Source organism: Panthera uncia, chromosome B4 (assembly GCF_023721935.1).
Source record: "Panthera uncia isolate 11264 chromosome B4, Puncia_PCG_1.0, whole genome shotgun sequence".
NCBI classification, from domain to species: domain Eukaryota; kingdom Metazoa; phylum Chordata; class Mammalia; order Carnivora; family Felidae; genus Panthera; species Panthera uncia.
In genome coordinates, this window is record NC_064809.1 from 23,690,341 (window position 1) to 23,711,054 (window position 20,714).

Genomic DNA, 20,714 nt, shown 5'->3' on the forward strand with positions numbered 1-20,714 from the left:
GTGACCAGAGGAGTGAAAATTTGAAAGTATAGTTTTTATAAAAACAAAAAAATGTAACATTACATTCTTTATTTTTTTTAAGTTTATTTATTTTGAGAGAGAGAGCACAAGGCAGGGAGGAAACAGAGAAAGAGGGAGGGAGAGAGAATCCCAAACAGGCTCCACACTGTCAGCGCAGAGCCCAGCGTGGGGCTTGAACTCACGAACCATGAGATCGTGACCTGAGCCAAAATCAAGAGTCAACAGTTTAACCGACTGAGCCACCCAGGCGCCCCACATTACATTCTTTGAATGTTCACGGATTTGTGTATATTATCTGATTTTAGACTCCTCCAGTCCGAAAGAAAAAAAGTTCTTATAATATATAGACGACCTGTCTCCTTAGACCAACAGGATAACCAACCCCCGAATTTGGCACCTTGCAGTCCAAGCAGCTGCCCTCACCTGTGGAGGCAGATTTAGCTGATGCGCTCTTAGTTTAGGTTCAGCAGGCCACCCCTACAGTACCGACCTTCATGGCAAACCATGCCCCGCCCCATGAAAAATTTCACTTGGGAAAACAAAATCAAGCTCATTTACAAATAACTCCATCATTAAAATAGGGCTAAGAGTCATCTGAAATTTTAATTCTCTCACGATTCTCACAAATCCATAGGCACCTTCAACTATTTGCTACACCGAACTCTGTTGTAAGAACTCAGTAAGCCGTAGGTGGATTATATAAAGTAGCTGGGGAAACTTCTTACCTATTCTAAAGAAAGCCCTAGAAAACATGGATAGTCCAGGAAGATAATTAAGTTTTTCAAATTAATTCTAACAAGCTCTAACCTTACTCTGCAAGGTTTCTTTTTCTGGGAGACGTATCTTTTTAATGTGCACAAGTGTCGAGGTAAAATAATGTCCAAATGAAAACTGAGCATCTAGTTATGAAGTTTAAAAATAAAATAAGGTAAGCACATGAACTACTTATTTTATATCTTTGTTTTGATAACAGTTGTAATAAACTGAAACTGATATGAGCTAATTGTACCTGCATTTTTGTTGAGAGAAATGTAGTGTAGGATATGTGTAACTGGAGCATGGCCGTTGGTCGTAGATCCTAATAAATGCTGTTGTATTCATAAGTATACAATGACATTGCATTATTACTCCCTGAATAGTGTGGTGGTCGGGGGGGATGTTTTTCTTCTTAATTATGGTACACCTGGCGATTTGTTTTGACCACTGTGAAGAGAAGAAAAAAGATTAATTCTAGGACAAATAGATTCGGGTAACACAAAAGCATATTCTCTTTCTCTCCTTTTACAAAGAAGCTATGACTATCCAACAGGCTGTAATTTTTTAATGGGTTGCAAGGTTAACAAATAAGAATGCTATTGTAATTCCCATGCTTCATCTACGTAGTATCAACAGAAAATTCAACACTAGATCAAAGCTGCCCCTTGCCATGCACACAAACAGTGGATATAATACAAATGCTTTTATGTTGCTTTCAGAGTAAATGTCAGGGGGGACAAAACTTACAATTTTCCATGTATTTCTAAATTTTTATGGCATTTAGATCCATGCAATAATGCTTTATATTTTCAGTTACTATGATGTAGGTTTGATCTGCTTTATTTTTAAGGACTGCCTGTCATTTTGCCATTTAATGCTGGCACCTAGAAATGCATTTTGCAAACTATCCAAGAATAGATGTCCACCTGCATCTATAAACATGCTTACATTCATGTGAAAGCCAGGTAGTTCAAATAATGCTGGGTTATATATTTCATAGTATTATTTTTTTGTTAAGAGTAGAAGGTAAAGAGATTTCAAAAGTTGTATTGCTTCCCACCTAACACTTATCTACCTGAATTCATTTGCTATTCCTCTTTCTTCATAAGAAGTAATACCAACTCTCCAGGTCTCTTAAGAAAAAAACTCAGTATATAAAATTAAATGATATTATTTACAATCTTACAATTCAGAGAGAATCATTTATTTTCAGTATTTAACTACATATTAAACACTAATCATATTAAACAGTTTATCTTACATAAGTTTACGCTCTGAAGTGTGGATTTTTGATGAGTTAACTGAATTAGTTCAGACAAAATACTTGACCTAGAAGCCTTCAATGGAAACAGCTACACTTTTCTACACTCAAATTATTTCTCCTCATTCCATACTTTGTACCTATTCTAAACTAGGAAGAACATGGAGCTAACATGGAAGCAGGAGAGTAATGAACGATGTAATCCCCCCCCCAACTTCCCATTAAAGTTTTGATTAAAATGCACACAAAAAGACCAATAATAGCAGCACTAGAAACTGAGTTTTTTCTTTACATATTTTGACACCATATTACTTAGCTACTTGAGATCAATTCACAGAGAAATTATATAGCATAGTTAATATAGTAGTGTAATCAACAAGGTAAGTTCATGTATAATATATTTATAATTTCATATCCTATAGAGAAAATAACTTTTTTCAAGTATCTAATGTATTTTAAATTTTTTAAATTTTTTTAAAAATGTTTTTAGTGTTTATTTACTTTTGAGAGAGAGAGCACACAAGTGAGCAGGGGAGGGGCAGAGAGAGAGGGAGACTCAGAATCTGAAACAGGCTCCAGGTTCCAAGCTGTCAGCACAGAGCCCAATGCAGGGCTCGAACTCACAAACTGGGAGATCATGACCTGAGCCAAAGGAAGACGCTTAACCAACTGAGCCACCCAGGCACCCCTAAAATTTTTTTCTTATAACTAGACATACTGGCCAGTCCACAAACTCCCCCAAATCATAATTGAACCAGATTACACTTTCTGACCATAATGCAATTGAGATAGAATTGAAAACCACAGATCAGCAAATTAAAAATCAATAAGATAATCTGAAGTAAAGAAATTATAATTAGAACTATAAATTATTTTGAATTAATAAAAATGAAAATAGTCACATATAAAAATGATGAATGGGAGGCAGCCAGGCCTATACTCATAGGAAAATTCAAATCATTACATGTTTTCATTATTAATTGAGAGAAAATAATGAAAAAAGAATGTAAGTTGAGAAATTTTTAAGGAAAATTAGATGTTCTTCAACACCAGGAAAAAACAAACAAAAAAAAATAATAATTACAATAAGACAAAATACACCAAATATCTAAATGAAACTAGGATAATGTTTTTTTGAAAATAAAACAACAAAATAAATTCCTAATTAAATACTTAAAAAAGAATCCACCAAAAAACTTAGAAATAAGAGATTACAACAAATACAGTTGATAATACTAAAATCTTATACTCAATGCAATCAATTTCACAAACACAATCTGGGTCTGAAACATAAATTTTGAAAAAGAAATTAGCCAATATGATGATATGTCTATAAAGGAAAAGTTGACAAGAACCTGAGTATTTTACACAATTGCATTTAAAGTTCTTGGACAGATAATTCCCATAATATGCAATCTGTTTAAGAAACAAAGAATAATATAGAAAGTTACCTATTTTATGAAGGTCATGTACCCTGAAACCAAAGTCTGACAAATAACATTTAAGGAAGGAAGGGAGCGCATGGCAGCGGGGGGGGGGGGGGGGGGGCATAAGACGGATAGGGGAGGAAGGGAGAGAGGAAAAGAGGGAATTTAGCGTTGAGTCAATCTCAGAGATTTAGAGGTAACACTCCTAAATGCAGTACTAACTAACTTAGTGCAGAGGTAACACTCCTAAGTGCAGTACTAACTAACTGAGTACAATATTACATTAAAAGACTCTCCAAATAGAATATATTAATGTAACACAGTATCAAAAGGTCAAAAGAAAAGAGTCATCTAGATAAATTCTGAAACACTTTTCAAAAAAATAATACCTGGTCCTGATGAAAAGCAGAGCTCTTACTAAATTAAAAATAGAAGGAAATTCTTTAATAATATAAAGATATATTTCCTAAGCCAATTGTCAACATCATTGTTAGCTGTAAAACACTGGAAGCAGTTCCATTAGAAAGTGAGATTAAGATAAGTATTCTAGTGACACTTTTTTACATTATTTGGGAATTTCTACATGATGCAACAAGGCAGCAAACAGAAGTTTCTACAAAAGCATAACTATTGAAAACAAAAAGATAAGGTGTAAAGGCATTAGTAGACAACATGAATTTTGATCTTAAAAATGCAAAGAATGAACCAAAATGATTGGTACTAACAATAGAATTCAGCAAGGATATATAGATATGTGGGCATTCTTTCCCATAAAAGTGTATAATGGAAAAAAGAGCTCTCTGGAAATAATGTAAACATGACTTCTAAAATTAATTTCAAGGTTTAAAAAGAAAACCTCATGCAATCTGTATGAGATTTTCTTTAGAACTTAAGAAAATGTCCCTAAAGATCATTGGTAAATTTCAGGAAAAAAGAATAATTAGAAATGAGGACTTTCTCTATTAGATAGAAAAATGAATACTATAGAGCTACAATAATTAAAATCATATGCTTCTGTTATAAAAATCAACTACATATTAATAAGACAGACAGGATACCCCTACAATTGACCCTGGTATCTATAAAAACCTGCCACAAAAACCAAAACAATAAGAAATAGATGAATAATGCTTAATTGTTTTCTAATTTGGAGAGAAGAAATAAGATAATCTTACATTATGCTGAACACCCAAATGTTTCCCACATATATTAATGATTTCATTGTAAGAAATAAACCAAAAGCAACCAGATGATGGTTTCACAATCTCTTCTTAGGAAGGGATAAAACATAAGAAGTAATAAAAGGAATTACAGAGAAAAGATGTGATAGCTTTGGACTGCGTAAACATTTAAACCTTCCAGAGATTAGAAAGCATTAGAAGTTAACTAAATACAAACTGGATAAAAACCTTAGAACAAATGGAAAAGGGTTAGCATGTGTAATGCACAAAAGGCTCTTACAAATAATTAGGAAAAACGTTAACACCCCCCAATGGAAAATTGGGCACAAGACATTGATTTATTTATAGAAGAGCAAATGCAAATGCCACCTAAACCTATAGATGACTACCCTAGAAATAAAAATACAAATTACAACAAAATTACTATTTTTTACTCCTCAAAATGTCAAGGATGAAAAAACATTTAACAGTGATGAGAATGTGCCAATGTAACTATTCTCAAACACTAATGGTAATAAGGCCGCAGAGTCCAGGTTTCATGTAAAGTGATTTGGCAACATAAAAAAATGGAAATAGTTTATATCATTGACCCAGTAAACCCACTTATTAGGACTTACAGCCTAAGGAAATAATCAGAACTGAAAAAGAAAAATTTATGTACATGGCAAAAAATAAAATGAGGCCATAAGAAAATTATTAATAAGTAATGACACATTCATAGATGGAATATTAACAGTCCCAAAAATTCATTTCTCAAAGAACAACCTTGGAAAACTGCTAGCTAATCCAACTACGGGATGAAATATTACAGAACTGGAATTTGAACACTGTAAATAATCAGCTTAATCTTCCACCGTGTGAGGTGGTTCATTGACAAGAGCACCTACGTGAAAAGCTCTAGAAAAGCTGAGTGGACTGGCTGAGTAAGCAACTGCCGGTAGAGTGGGCCCTCTCCATCCTTCATTGACTTGGACCTTCAGAGTCCACTTCTGTATAAAATTAGGAATCTGAATAATGTGACCGCAGCCTGGTTCAGAGCTTCCACAGCCACGTGCAGTAAGACGAGAGCGTCATCTCCAGGTATGTCATCTTTGTTCCCAGGCTGTCTTGAGTCACTGAAAGCTTGCTTGACATTTCCTCCAGCCATGCTCCTTGCTTCCTTGACATGCTCCAATAAGGAACAATGACATTAAAAATAGTGCATTTCACCTCACCTTCATAGGAACCACCTAATGTGTGTTATAAAGGAGGAGCAGAAGGCAACTAAAGGTTGCCTGTTTAAAATCAGATAATGTCCTTCTATTCTGTTTTCAAAAGGCCAATCTGAGAAAGTGACTACGAACAATGAATAATTTTCTCAAATGTGGCTCTCTTGCGGAAAATTAACATAGGTTTCACCTCAGGCTATATACTTAAGTGTTTTTCAGATGGATTAAGATCAATATGATCTTGAAAAATAACCAAGATGTCATTAGGGGGCCTCCAATGCCCTTCTCCAGGCAAGGAAGTGTATATTTTGGTGTCTGACTATCTCCATAGTCCTGTGGCCAAACACAGGACACATGCTGCCAGTTCAGCATGACAGGTCACCATCCCTAACAAAGAAGGCACTCTCAAGACTCCCTCAGCACCACTGTGTGTACTCTCATTTGCCTCTGTCAGGGCACTCTGGTTTGATGATGGTGCATGAGTATGCAAGATGGCTGGGAGTAAGAACATAACCAACCCGATAACTAGAACAAACTGGTCTTTGAAGACTAGTCCAAGACCTCAGCCCAACAAACATGCCAGCACTACACAGCAGATATGTAGTGATTGTGTCCGGGAGACAAATGGTAATCTAGAGGGCATGTACCTCGGCCCACCTACAAACAGAGCTACTTAATTCTCCTCTGTTTCTCCTGTAGCGTAACTAAAAGAGACACGAGGGACAGGCTGGGGGCAGCACCTTACCTACACCTAGAAGTATAATTTAAAAAGTAAAGGCTCAACTGATGAATGGATAAAGAAATTGTGGTTTATATACACAATGGAGTACTACGTGACAATGAGAAAGAATGAAACTGGCCTTTTGTAGCAACATGGATGGAACTGGAGAGTGTGATGCTAAGTGAAATAAGCCATACAGAGAAAGACAGATACCATATGTTTTCACTCTTACGTGGATCCTGAGAAACTTGACAGAAACCCATGGGGGAGGGGAAGGAAAAAAAAAAAAAGAGAGGTTAGAGTGGGAGACAGCCAAAGCATAAGAGACTCTTAAAAACTGAGAACAAACTGAGGGTTGATGGGGGGTGGGAGGGAGAGGAGGGGAGGTGATGGGCATTGAAGAGGGCATCTTTTGGGATGAGCACTGGGTGTTGTATGGAAACCAATTTGACAATAAATTTCATATATTAAAAAAAATAAAAAATAAATAAAAAGTAAAGGCTCGGTTTTAAAGGTTCTAGATATTTGTGCAATATGCCCAAATCAGAGAGTGGCAAAAAGCTTAAAAGCCCATGACCTACAGAACAAGTACAGGTGTAAGTTGCCTCTAGGGCATCAGTGTTTGGTTGGTAGAGAAGAAGGAGCCAAAGGAATGGCTTGAGCAGTCCCATATGGGGACAGGGGCCCATAGCTGCCTATCGAGAAGGTCAGAGGAAGCCTGTGAGTCAGATCCAGTGAATGGTAAGGCATCCCCAAAGTGTTAAGGACAACTCAGAGTAGGAGAAGCACCTATCTTACAACCCTTCACCTCAGGTAGACTCCAGAGAACACAGATAGACCATAGAGTAAAGCAAGTAGCCAAATGCAGGGTAACCATGAGACATGAAAGTGGCTCCAGGAGCTCAGAGCACGAGCAGCGCAAGGCAGAGAGGAGCAGTATGGAACTGAACTGGAACACAAGTTCAAAACCTGTATCCAGTCTCTTCCAGACTGGCTAGACTGGCCAAAGGTCAAATGAGAGGAAAGGCAGAAAAAGAAGCTTCTGGAAGGCAAGTTGCAACCCTGACTGTGTGAATCCTGCCCTTAATATTCAGCAATGAATATTCCTCCCTTTTAAGATTTCCTGTAGGTCAACTATATAAATATAAATATAAATATAAATATAAATATAAATATAAGTATAAATATATATTGCTTAAAGTTCACAGACTGTCAGCAGTATGTGGAAATTTACAAAAAAAAAAAAAAACTAAAAACTTGACTTCTTAAAGCAGAAACTACAATACCATATAAGGGCATTTCTGTTCTGCTAATATCTGATTTAGACATGACACTTACACAAATTATACTCGGAATGCATACTTAAGTAAAATAGTTAATTATAATTAAAATAAGAATAATACTGAGATAGTTTTCTAAAGCAAATATTACCAATGAGTTTTATGCTTTCTTCCAAATGAAAAATGTTGAGCTGTTTGTCCTTTCCTTATTCAAAGAAATGTGCATTCCCTGTGAACTAAAACACCTAAATTATTAACAGAACTATAATACAAATAAATATTTTACCTTCTGGCTATTTAATATAGCAATAACCTTTACAAGCTAATATTTATCATGCACATCACACAAAAGAGTCACAAACCTAATTTTGCTACTGCCAACATTGATATTCTGCTGTTAATTGGGGATTACAAATGTTTATGTCACTTTTGTAATTAAGGGGTTAGAATGACGTTAGCAGACAGTGTTTGTACTCCCCCTAAAAGAACAAAAATTTAGAGGGCAAAATCAGCTTGCCTTTCTGGAATATTTGTATGCTGATAAGCTCATGGGAAGTTTGCTCTTCAAAAATACAAAACATTCTGGAGAAATTTAATTTGAATTCAGTCAGACCCTGTTGAACACACTCATCAATAATTTTCACTTACTGGCTGCCCACTTTGCATGGCAATATCTTAAGTGAGACACCTTTTTAAGAACATTCAGCCCTCCTTCAGATTATCCTGGTGAAGGAAAAAAAGTCAATGAACTAACATTAGAGCAGATACTGCAAGGTATAAGAATTAAACAAAAATTCTGAAAATTCTCATTTTGACATTTTTTATCTCGATAATATACACACATCCATGTGCATAGTTATAATTTTACATAAATGAAGTGTAAAAAAACTAAAAGGTTTTTTTTTTCTGTTTCCTTCCCCCTTTTCTCTCTCCCTAGCCCACATTACTTCCCCCTCAAGGGAACCTTTATTATAAAGCATGTATTCTTTCATAGCTTTTGCAGATCTGTATACATGTATTTACACACACATACACATGCATTGTTTTTATATAAATAGGATCATAATAGAAATACTTATACATCTTGCTTTTCTCCAATTCCTTAGCAGGAATCCCTGCACATCAGCCGAAAGAGCTGTAAGTCATTACTGGCAATATAATATTGCATGTGTTGGATAACATGCTTTATATAAGCTTTGCTCTATTGTTAGAGATTCACTTTGTTTCAGCTTTTTGCCACTGTGAGAAATGTTACATCTCTGAAAATGTCCTTGTGTGCCCGGATTTTAGTTTTGTGGGTAAGTTCCCAGGTAGGATTCTTGAGTTGAAAGGTATGTTTGGTTCTGATAAACTGCTTTCCCAAAAGGCCCTAACAGTTGACATTTCTTCCAACACTTTGTGAGAACATACTTTTTCTGGCATCTGGTTCAGTACTGTTCTCATTCTTTTTAATCTTTGCTAATGTACCTGAAGTAAAATGATATGTTGTCATTATTTTCATTTCTATTTCCTTGTCTACTAGTACTTACTGTCTTTTTGGATTTGTTCATCCTGTATTTCCTATTTAACTCTTTTGCCCTTTTTTCTGTTGGTCTGTATTTTTGTAGTCATTTTGTAGCACTTTCATGTATTAGAAATACCATCCCTTGATTTCTCATCTGTGTTGTAAATATAGTTTTCCAAATCTATCATGTGTCTTCTGACTTTGTTGCCATATTAACGCTTTTATCTATTTTTCATAGCCAAATATGTCTACTTTTTAATGACTTCTGAATTTTAGTTATGACATTTGTACCCCTGGATTGTTCCTGAAGCCCTCTGGGTTCTCTTTCCAGAGTTTTCTTCACTCCCCTATTTGCACCTGTCTTTAAAGCATCAGGAATTATTTTTCTGAACAGTGTCAATGGTGATCCAGTTAACAAAATTCAATTTCCACTGTGTCTCTAATAAGGTAGAATGGAATCCATCTAACCTCTTAGCATCTCCAAATACCTACCACTTGCAGAACAACCATGGAAGTCAGGAAGACATCAAAACCTAAGTCATGATCTCCACCACCCAAAAACCTATGGCCCCACTATAAAAAAAAAAAGAAAAAAAAAACCACAGGTAAAAATAGTGATATTTTATGTTTTGCTTAGGGCTGCATAACAGCATTCCACAGACTGGGTGGCTTAAACAACAAATTAGTTTCCTCATAGTTCTGGAGACAAGAAATCCAAGATCAATGTGTTGACAAGGTTGGTTTCTTCTGAGGCCACTCTCATTGGTTTCTGGATGGCTGTCTTCTCCATATCTTACATGGTCTTCCTTCTGTTGTGAGTCTGTGTCCTAATCTCCTCTTGCAAGGACACGGTCATATTGGATTAGGGCCCACCCTTGTCACATCCCTTCAAAGACCTTTTCTCTAAATATAGCCATACTCTGAAGTACTGGGGGTTACGTCTTCAACATATGAATTTTGAGGGGGCATCTCAAATGATCTATACAGCCTGTAAGTACTATTGGTATTCCCTGAGAGGGGGAATCACTGGACGGTAAGTGAGAGCTTCTTGGAAGAGCTAGCACTGGAGACGGGCACTGGAAGCATGCTTCAGATTTCAGTGAGACTGTGGAAGGCTTTTCTATGAGAAGATTAAAATAAGCAGAGTGATAGCTATGAACATGGTGTGTCACGTTCCAGTGAGGTAAGTCGACCAGAGGAGATAGTTCGTGCTGGGGAGAAGCGGGTGATAAAATCGGAACTGCTGAGATTGTAAGTAATCTGGATTTAGGAGAAGTTTAGCCTTAATCAAAGAAGCCAAAAAAACATCATAAATTTCTGGGAAATGAAACTTCATAATTAACATGATATTTAAGGAAGAGAAGTCTGGTCTTCATTTGTGAGATGAAGCCTGGAGAACAGATTAAGACTCTGCCACAATTATTAAATGAGAAGCTTAAAAAATGTATCAAAAAAATGACAGAAGTTGATTGATGATGGTCTGTTTATAGGAAAGGAACAAGAGGGATAAGGCAAAGGTGGTATCAGTATTTGCTGGGGTTGGGGGGAGAGCTGCAGAAACAATGGTGCCAGGCCATTAAGCTTGTGGTATACAGAATCCTAGATGGAGAAGAAAAGTGACCACCGGTTCATTTGAGTCTGAGAGTTTGAGATGGAAGTACTGAATAGGAGATGAGAAATTGGGGCAGGAGCTCTGACAGGGTGAGAACACCCAACATGAGCTGGGTATCAGACAGTCATCAGTATTGAGTACCCTGTGGGAAATTCAAGAAACAAAGAGGGGAGTGATTCAGTCTAGGAGGCAAAGCGATTATTTACTCATCCAGCAAAATTTTCTTAAGGACCTACCTGTCGAGCACTTCCTCATGTGCCAGGAATACAGTGGTAAATAAGAGAAGGGGTGTCCTCTTCAGAAACCTCATCCTCAGCCATGAAGGCCAGGGATGGTCAATAATGTTAAATAATGAAGAAGTCAGCCATAGAGGGACAGATAAAGGGCCTTTGTATTTGTCAATAGAGTGGTCACCCTTGACTTTCTAGAAGGCAGTTTCAATAGTTTTGGTAGTAGAAATCAGATTGAATGGGGAACATTTGGTGAGACAATGGAGCTAAGAGCAAGACTCTGTTTATTCCCAGAATCTGTTTTGTTTTCCACTCCCCTGGCACTTATTCAGATTCTTTGCCACCTTCAGTTTGATTAATTTCTGTTACAATAGTAATCCTCTGATATTTCAGTTCAGACTCTAAATAACATTAAAGTCAAGTTAAAATGTAGTCACAGATCAGTTTCATGCTTCTAAAAACATAATAACTCCATACTATATTTTTATGTTTTTTGCCGTTCAGACTCAAATGAATAATATAAGTGGATATCACCAATACATTTTAAAATGGTAAGACTTTGCAAGAGCCATGGAAGCTTTTTAATAATCAGGACTGAGAAAGATGATTAGCAAAGAGAACAAAAAAAATAAAAAGACCATCACTTGAAGTGGTGGCAAGAATCCAGCTTTTCCTGTCTTTCCTTGTGCCTGGGACAGTCTAGGACAGGATCAGACAGGGCTCAGATATTTGGATTCCCTCCACCTCCTCTGTCTATTCCTGTGAAGAAGAAGGGAAAGAGAGAACAGAAGGTGATGCAGAAATAATGTGCAGAGTTTGGTTGGAGAATGGTTTCACTCTTCTAGTCTATTACTAATCTCTATTAGCATGGTCTCATTAACAAAGATTTCGTGTTGTTTTGTCTTATTTGAAAGAGAACAGGAATGTCTGGTTGCCATATGTAACATTTCATGTTTCTCTGATTGCTCCATGCATTACGCCTCTCTGAAATACTCACAGCTAGCTGATCTGTGTCATCCAGCAATTTCCCATAGATCTTGAAATGAATGAGCTGGATTATGTGAGAATATGAATGCTGTAGGTTCACCTAGTACATTGGGCATGAGACTAGGAAGGTAGACATCTGTGTGAGTCTCTATCCCGGTTAAAACTGATCGGCACTACCAGTCACGGTTGTTAACACATAGTATAGATGTTCATTGATTTGATTCTGTTTGACTTGATTTGGTTAGCATAGTTTGGAGAAATTCAGTTTCTCTGTGTTTCTACATCTAGATTAGGAATCATTCCTACCCCTGTATTATACGAAATAATGATCTATAACTGCCTTTAAGCCCAGCTAAGAAATGTATGCTCAGGTGTATGTTGAATATAAGTCATTCTCCAATAAGCACCCATACTCTACTCCCACCCTGATTCTGACATATCCATTGAACGGACATTTCTGCACAAGTGCAATCAGGGGATGCAGTGGTCAAAACAGACAGAAATACTTCAGGAGAGGCTCATTAGCTCTATAAATGTGAAGCCAAGTATACAGATCGTCAGAAGCTCTGATGATGTTGCTATGGCTTTGAGAATTTGGCTATACTGACAGAGTAGAAAAAGACAACAAACTTTATTCTTTCTTGGTAAAGGTTTTTAAAGTTAGGTCTGAAGATTCGAATAGTTTGAGGTTCTACATTTATAAGGCAGTCAAGCCTGAAAATGAGCTGTGTTCTTGTTTGGGCGTAACATAGGAGATGGTCCTTGAAGTGGAGAATGTGCAGTGCTTAGACGGATGAGTCACTGTGTAAGGCTGGTGGTTGGGGGAATCACAGCAAGATTCTGTTGGTATAATGCCCTTTTTTAAAGTTTTTATTTAAATTCCTGTTAGTTACCATACAGCGTACTATTAATTTCAGGTGTACAATATAGTGATTCAACACTTCCATACAGCACCTGGTGCTCATCACAAGTGCACTTCTTAATCCCCATCACCTATTCCACCCCTCCCACCCTCCCCTCTGGTAACCATCAGTTTGTTCTGTATAGTTAAGAATCCATTTCTTGGTTTGCCTTTCTCTCTCTCTCTCTTTTTTCCTTTTATCATTTGTTTTGTTTCTTAAACTCCAATGTAAGTGAAATAATATGGTATTTGTCTTTCTCTGAACGACTTATTTTGCTTAGCATAATACTCTCTAGTTCCACTCATATTATTGCAAATGGCAAGATTTCATTCCTTTTCATGGCTGAGTAGTAGTCAATTAAATCTATATCTATCTAGATATAGATATAGATATAGAAAGATATCTTTATCCATTTATTTATCAATGTACACTTGGTTGTTTCCATAATTTGGTTATTGTAAATAATGCTGCTATAAGCATCAGGGGGTGCATGTGTCCCTTTGAATTTGTATTTTTGCATTCTTTCAGTAAATACCCAGTAGTGCAATTGCTGGATGGTAGGGTAGTTCTATTTGTAACTTCCTGAGGGAACGCTATACTGTTTTCCAGAGCAGCTGCACCAGTTTTCATTGTCACCAACAGGGCAAGAAAGTTCTCCTTTCTCTTTTCTCCTTTCTCCACATGCTCATTAACACCTGCTGTTTCTTGTGTTGTTGATTTTAGCCATTCTGATAGGTATGAGGTGATATCTCATTGTAGTTTTGATTTGCATTTCCCTGATGGTAAGTGATGTTGAGCATCTTTTCGTGTGTCTGTTGGCCGTCTGTATGTCTTCTTAGGGAAAATGTCTGTTCATGTCTTCTGCCCATTTTTAATTGGATTATTCATTTGTGGGGTGTTGAGTTTTAGATATATTTTGGATACTAACTCTTTATCAGATATGTCACTTGCAAATATCTTCTCCCATCTTTTTCCCATTGAGTACTCTTTCCTGCTTTGTCAAAGATTAATTCACCCTATAATTCTGGGTTCCATTGATCTATGTGTCTGTTTTTGTGCCAGTACCATACTGTTTTGATTACTACAGCTTTGTAAGATAACTTGAAGTCTATAATTGTGATGCCTCTGACTTTGCTTTTCTTTTTCAAGGTTGCTTTGACTATTCAGGGTCTTTTGTAGTTCCATACAAGTTTTAGGATTCTTTGTTCTAGGTTTGTGAAAAATTCTATTGGTATTTTGATAGAGATTGAATTAAATGTGTAGATTGCTTTCGATAGTAGACATTTTAACAATATTTGTTCTTCTAATCCATGAGCATGGAATATCTTTCCATTTTCTGTGTGTTCTCCTCAGTTTCTTTCATCACTGTTTTATAATTTTCAGAGTACAAGTCTTTTACCTCTTTGTTTAGGTTTATCCCTAAGTATCTTATTAGTTTTAGTGCAATGGTAAATGGGATTGATTTCTATTAATTTATCTTTCTGCTGCTTCATCATTGGTGTATAGAAATGCAACAGATTTCTGTACACTGATTTGTATCCTGAAACTTTACTGAATTCGTTTATCAGTTCTAGCATTTTTTTGGTGAGTCTTTCAGGTTTTGTACAGAGAGCATCCTGTCATCTGGAAGTAGTGAAAGTTTTACTTCTCTTTTGCCAGTTTGGATGCCTTTTATTTCTTTTTGTTGTCTGGTTGCTGTGGCTAGGACTTGCAGTACTATGTTGAACAGCAGTGGTGAGAATGGACATCCTTGTCTTGTTCCTGATCTTAGAGGAAAAGCTCACTTTTTCCCCATTGAGGATGATATTAGCTGTGGATTTTTTATATGTGACCATTGTTACATTAAGATATGCTCCCTCTAAACCTACTTAGTTGAGAGTTTTTATCATGAATTGATGCTGTACTTGGTCAAATGCTCTTTCTGCATCTATTGAAATGATTATATGGTTCTTATCCTTGCTTTTATTGATGTGACGTATCACAGCGATTGATTTGTGAATATTGAACCACCCTTACAGCCCAGGAATAAATCGCAGTTGATCGTAGTGAATTATTTTTTTTAATGTATTGTTGGATTCAGTCTGATAGTATTTTGTTAAGGATTTTTACATCTGTGTTCATCAGAGATAATGGACCTGTAGTTCTTTTCATTTGTGATGTCTTTATCTAGTTTGGGTATCAGGGTAATGCTGGCCTCATAGAATGAATTTGGAGGTTTTCCTTCCTTTTCTATTTTTTGGAATAGTTTAAGAAAAATAGGTATTAACTCTTCTTTAAATAATTGGCATAATACTCCTTTTTTAAATTTTTTTTAACATTTATTTATTTTTGAGACAGAGACAGAGCATGAACAGGGGAGGGGCAGAGAGAGAGACACAGAATCTGAAACGGGCTCCAGGCTCTGAGCTGTCAGCACAGAGCCCGACACGGGGCTCGAACTCACGGACCATGAGATCATGACCTAAGCCGAAGTCAGACGCTTAACCAACTGAGCCACCCAGGCGCCCCGGCATAATACTCCTTTTTAAAGATTTTTCTGGCAGCTCTGACTCCTCTCCCCTTCATCCTCTGAACTGCTGCACACTATTCCATACTACCAAGGCATGCATTTCTTTTCTTCCCCTTTTTTCCTTTCCCTTACCTCTCAAAGCCCCAGACCACCAGACAATCAGAAGGAACACAGGGTAAGAAATATGATAAGGGTTGGTTGGGGGCGCAAAGGTATTTCCTCTTTCTCCCAGCTTGAGCCCCAGTTGTGTGTAAGTAATTTCTTATTTACCCCAAAGGAAAACTTGCTTGATAATAGTCTTTGTAATTGAATACTTGTTTATGATCACCTTTCTTGTAGGTATCTCTAAAGAAGAAGAGCCAAAAATATTGAGGCCCCCAAGACGGCCCCGGAAACCCAAAACATTAAATAACCCTGAGGACTCCACATACTATTATCTACTACATGTAAGTGGCTCACTCTTACCATCAGATGGGAGCCATTGCAGCCACTAAAGCCCCTCTTGCACATGGTCCAGGCCTCTCCTACAGTCCTGTAAACCCCCTGTCCTCCAGTAGTCTTCTCTGCTGGCCTGTTAATTGAGCTGAGATGTAAATACCAACCCAGAAAGAGAAGTGCATCAGAACAGGAGCTCTGCAGAGAGGGACTTTGGGTCAAAAGGCAAGTTTTAGGGAAAGAAGAAGAAAGGAAAAGAGGAAGAAGGAGACATTTACTTGAGCACCTTTTAAATTCTAGCACTAGAGAGAGGGGTGTTCATATACACTGTGACATCTAATCCTATGAATAGCCCTTAAGGTGGTGTCCCCATCTCACTGGTGGGACTACCCAGGTAGGCACTCCATAGCTATTGGGGTCTTTAGCTACACCGAGGTCTTCTGACTGTACAGCTCCTGCTCACTCCCTGTAACATGAGGCCTCACTGGTCCCACCCCTGCCAGTCTGCCCTTCCTCTCCTGTTCCTGCTCTCTGCAAATGCCACCATCATCCATTGGTGACCCAGACCAAGAACATGGGAGTCATCCTGGATCTTTCACTCTCTCTCATTCCTGACATCCAATCTGTTGCTCTAAAGGTTGGCTTCTACCGACCAAGGCTCACTCCTATTCATGCCCTGCCTCTGACCTCACAGGCAGCACTCTACGTTAGACCATCATTATCCCCCACCTAGAATATTTCAGGCTTCCAAGCTCAGCTTCTTCAGCCCCTATCAGAATGTTTCTCTAAACCGTCTTGTGACTGCGCTCCTTCCTTGATGATCCCTCTAATAGCTTGGCAATTCCTTCAGCGCAAAGTCCAGATGCTGTGGAGGACCTCCTCCTTGGACCCAGGACTACTCTTCAGCCCCCTCTCCAGGCTCCCCATGTCCACTAGCCACAGTTAACTGCTAAAACCCTGCCAGCGAGTGCCTTTCTCTCATGCCCCTCAGTCCTTTGCACCTGCTGGTCCTTCCTTCTGCAATACTTATTCACTCTTCCACTCCCACTGCCGCAGAGAGAGAGCACTGGTTCTCCGTGCCCCCACTGCACCCAGAGAATGTTTCCCACCAATTGGAATTAAGTTTCCCAGCTCCTGGGCAGAAGATGGAGCTCCCACTTGCTTTCTAAGTCAAACAGTCTCCTACTCTTCTCTTCTCTCTGGTGGTTTCTCCCCATTGTCTTTGGAAGGCTCCTCTCCACCTTGGTGTTGCCTAGAGTTCAATCTTGGGCTCTCTTCCCCTCTCTTTACCTTTGGACAATCTCATGACCTCAGTTACTACTGATTCCTGAGTCTATCTCTGGCTATATCTCTCTCTCTAGCTCCACACTCAAATGTCAAACTGGCTAATGTTTGTTTTACATACTCTACATGGGTGCACATAGGCATCTGTCCTTCTGCACGTGCACGTGTGCACGCACACACACAGACACACACAGCTTTATTGAGATATGTCACATACCATACAATTCACTTATCTAAAATAGACAACTAAATGGTTGTCATTATATTCAGGGTTGTACAACCATTGCCACAATCAATTTTAGAACATCGTCATCACCCCAAAAAGAAACCCCATGCCCATTAGCAGTCATTCCCCACCCACACCCTCCAGCCACAAGTAACCACTAATCTACCTTATGTCTCTGTTAGATTTGCCTATTCTGAACGTTTCATATAAATATAAATGTGCCACACATGGTCTCTGTGAATGAATGACTGACTTTTTATAAACTAGTAATCGGAATATTATCCTGACTCCTCCCCTTTCTCGTCTAGCATATCCAAGAATCTACTCTCATATCTCTTGAATTTCTGTTCTTCTCCACATCCTCAGCCCACAGCCTCCTCAGGCCAGCATTTCTAGTTGATATTTCTGCATCCCTCCTCTTACTGTTCTCTTGTTTTGCTCCCCTTCTCATTCATGCATCTTTCACATGGTAGCTAGAGTCGTGTTCTTGAAATTAACGTCTGATCATGCCACTCCTCTGATGGAAAACCTTGTAATCACTTCCTAGTGTCCTGTGATAGAGGGGCTGGGCAATATCAGGGCCTTGCTTACCTTTCCTTTACCTTCCTGTACCTCCTGATACTCATTCACCCCTCCTTACTCTCCACTACAGCCATTCCCTCCTGTTAGCCTGTACCTGTTCTTCATGTTGTCCATAGGCATTTGTCCCTGAACATGCTCTGTCCTCCAACTAAAACCCACTTCTTTTTCTATTCTCACTTTCTGGAGACAAAACGTCCCCAGTCCACATGTCTTTTTCTTCAGGAAGCCTTCCTAATACTCCCAAATCCCAAAGGAGCTTTTCCTGTGTCCTTCCTAAGTGGCCCATACTTCCCTGTCACCATGCTGTATCCCACCAAAGAGTGACTGATGTGGTTTCCATGAGGTCAAGGAGTTTGCCCTTACATTTAGCCTGCCACATAGTATGCATGCAATAAGTATTCGTGGCACAAATGAATGCAATGAAATTTGAGTAAGATACAATTAGAAGTAAATTAAGGAAGTGAAAATTCCAGATAGCTGCATTGGGCTGTTACTTGATAAAAATCTTGATTACAGATTTTTTTCTACACTGCCCTCCCCCAGAAGGAAGTAGATAGCCTGACATTTGTTTATGTAGTTAAGTAGAGAGAAGAGCAGAGAACAAGATTAGAAATTACTAGACATTCCCTATTAACCCTGAATATAAGTGGTAAATGATGCTCAGTGACCTTTATTAACTACATCTCAAATGACAATTGACCATGAAGGCTTCAAAGACAGACGCCATCCTCGATATGAGAATTTATAAGAGCTCGAGATAAGGTGAAATGTCCATTGCTAACAACCACCCTTTCAGTGAGAATCATGCAACAGATTCTGAGCCTCACAAATGAGTCCCTGCCCTCAAGAAGTTTACTTCACTTTTGTACTATTCTTTTTTTAAATGAATATAAAGGGTTTGATAGATCTCAAATTACTAGTGACTGGAATTCTGTTTATAGCCACGAGTCTTGAAATCTGTGGCTTCAGTGAAAAATAAAACACGGAAAACCAGGAGATTAGTATAAATGACAGCACACCATGCGTTCCTATTTATCTGGCCCTTATCCAAATTTGGGTCATTACACATAGTGGGATCTGTAGCTGTGATAGGGCCCATGCCCTTGAACCATCAAAACACTGTCTATAATTTTAGCTGGGCTATAGTTGCATGGAAACGGGCACCAGTGGGCAGAGTGGGCTATGGCCAGGCAAGAACACAGAAAGGGTGGTGGCGGGCAAGGGGAACATGGATGGGGTGGTGCCCACTCCTCCTGCTGCCGCAGCCTCCTGCCAGTACAGGAGCACTGAATGCAACCAAGAGGTCAAGGAGTAGTGCCGAGACCATAACCACGGAGTGCTGAAGATAGCCATCTGCGAATCCTACCAGACACCTGTAGACAAATACATTGAGTATGATCCTGTTATCATCTTGACTAATGCCATTTTATGCAAAGCCCAGACCTACAGATGAATTCTTTTCAGGACTAAAATAAACACGCCTGGGAAACTCTGCATGTTTTGTTTGCTTTGTGAAGTGTACCTGAGGTGGTGGCCGCTTCAGGATTCAGACCAGAACCCTGATCCTGACGACTCCATCATGGAGCGGGATTTCCATAGAATGTTTGCAATTGTTTCACTAGAACAAATTGCCTTTTTTATTGGCATTTTTACTTTCCTGTGGGTACAGCGACCAACTGATGACAGTGAAAAAACAAATAAACCCAACTTCATTTTCGTGTTGCTGCTGAAAGCACGATTATCATCTAGCAATGGAAAACTCTTGCTGATTGCAGCCGTCATTTGGGAACATGACCACACACTCCTGTGCCTCAGACTCATTAAAATATTTGTCCTAATATTAAATTTTCAGGCAGTTAGACTGACCCTGAATATCAAATGAAAGCTCCCCTTGGCCATCCTGAGCGGCTTACTGGTGGAAAGCACCATGGATGTGTAGGAAGTGATTGTGCCATCTATAAATCTCCAGACTTGCTGAAGACTTGTATTCTTTATTATCTGTCGCATGACCCACTGCATCCAAAATAGAGAAGACCTAAAATCCAAACCAGGCTCCTCATTTCTGTTGAACAAAATGAAGCAAAGATTTGGGTACACTTCCTGAAAAAGAAAGCAATGGTTATGGCATTGAAAACCCCTAAAACTGCTACACCTCACCCAACCCCCCCCCCCCAACCATGTAAGAAACAGCCAAACCACATACAGATACACAGGGACACAGGGAATGTTGCTGTAGGGAATGAGGTATGCAACAAGTGAAGATTTGTATTTATACACAACTTCAGGTAAGCATTTGGATTGAAGAAGGAACATGAATTCATAATGTGCACATGAAAAGATCTATGTTTCAAAAAAAACCCACTTTCTGTAATTTCAAATGGCATTCATGAAACTCTTTCTAAAATTATTTCTATTTCAGAAATCTAGAAATTTAGAAATAGAAATAAATTTCTATTATACTACACATGTTAAACCTTTTCTTGATGACCCAAGGCCAATGTACGGAGCAAAAACGTTTGGATTTATTTAGATTTATGAGGTAGCACCCCAGCTCTCTGCATTCTCCTGGCCCTGCTTCATTTTCTGCC

The 20,714-nt window shown here is 38.4% G+C and overlaps 1 protein-coding gene and 1 pseudogene across 1 annotated transcript in view; both read left to right on the forward strand.

The window, feature by feature from the left end:
- MYO3A (myosin IIIA) overlaps window positions 1-20,714 on the forward strand; it is a 243,182-nt gene that overhangs the window by 213,994 nt on the left and 8,474 nt on the right. The window contains exon 31 of the mRNA XM_049624722.1: window positions 15,939-16,045. Coding sequence (XP_049480679.1) covers window positions 15,939-16,045 — 107 coding nt within the window. The remainder of the gene's footprint in view (window positions 1-15,938; window positions 16,046-20,714) is intronic.
- On the forward strand, window positions 19,268-20,065 carry LOC125918214 (protein ARV1-like; annotated as a pseudogene).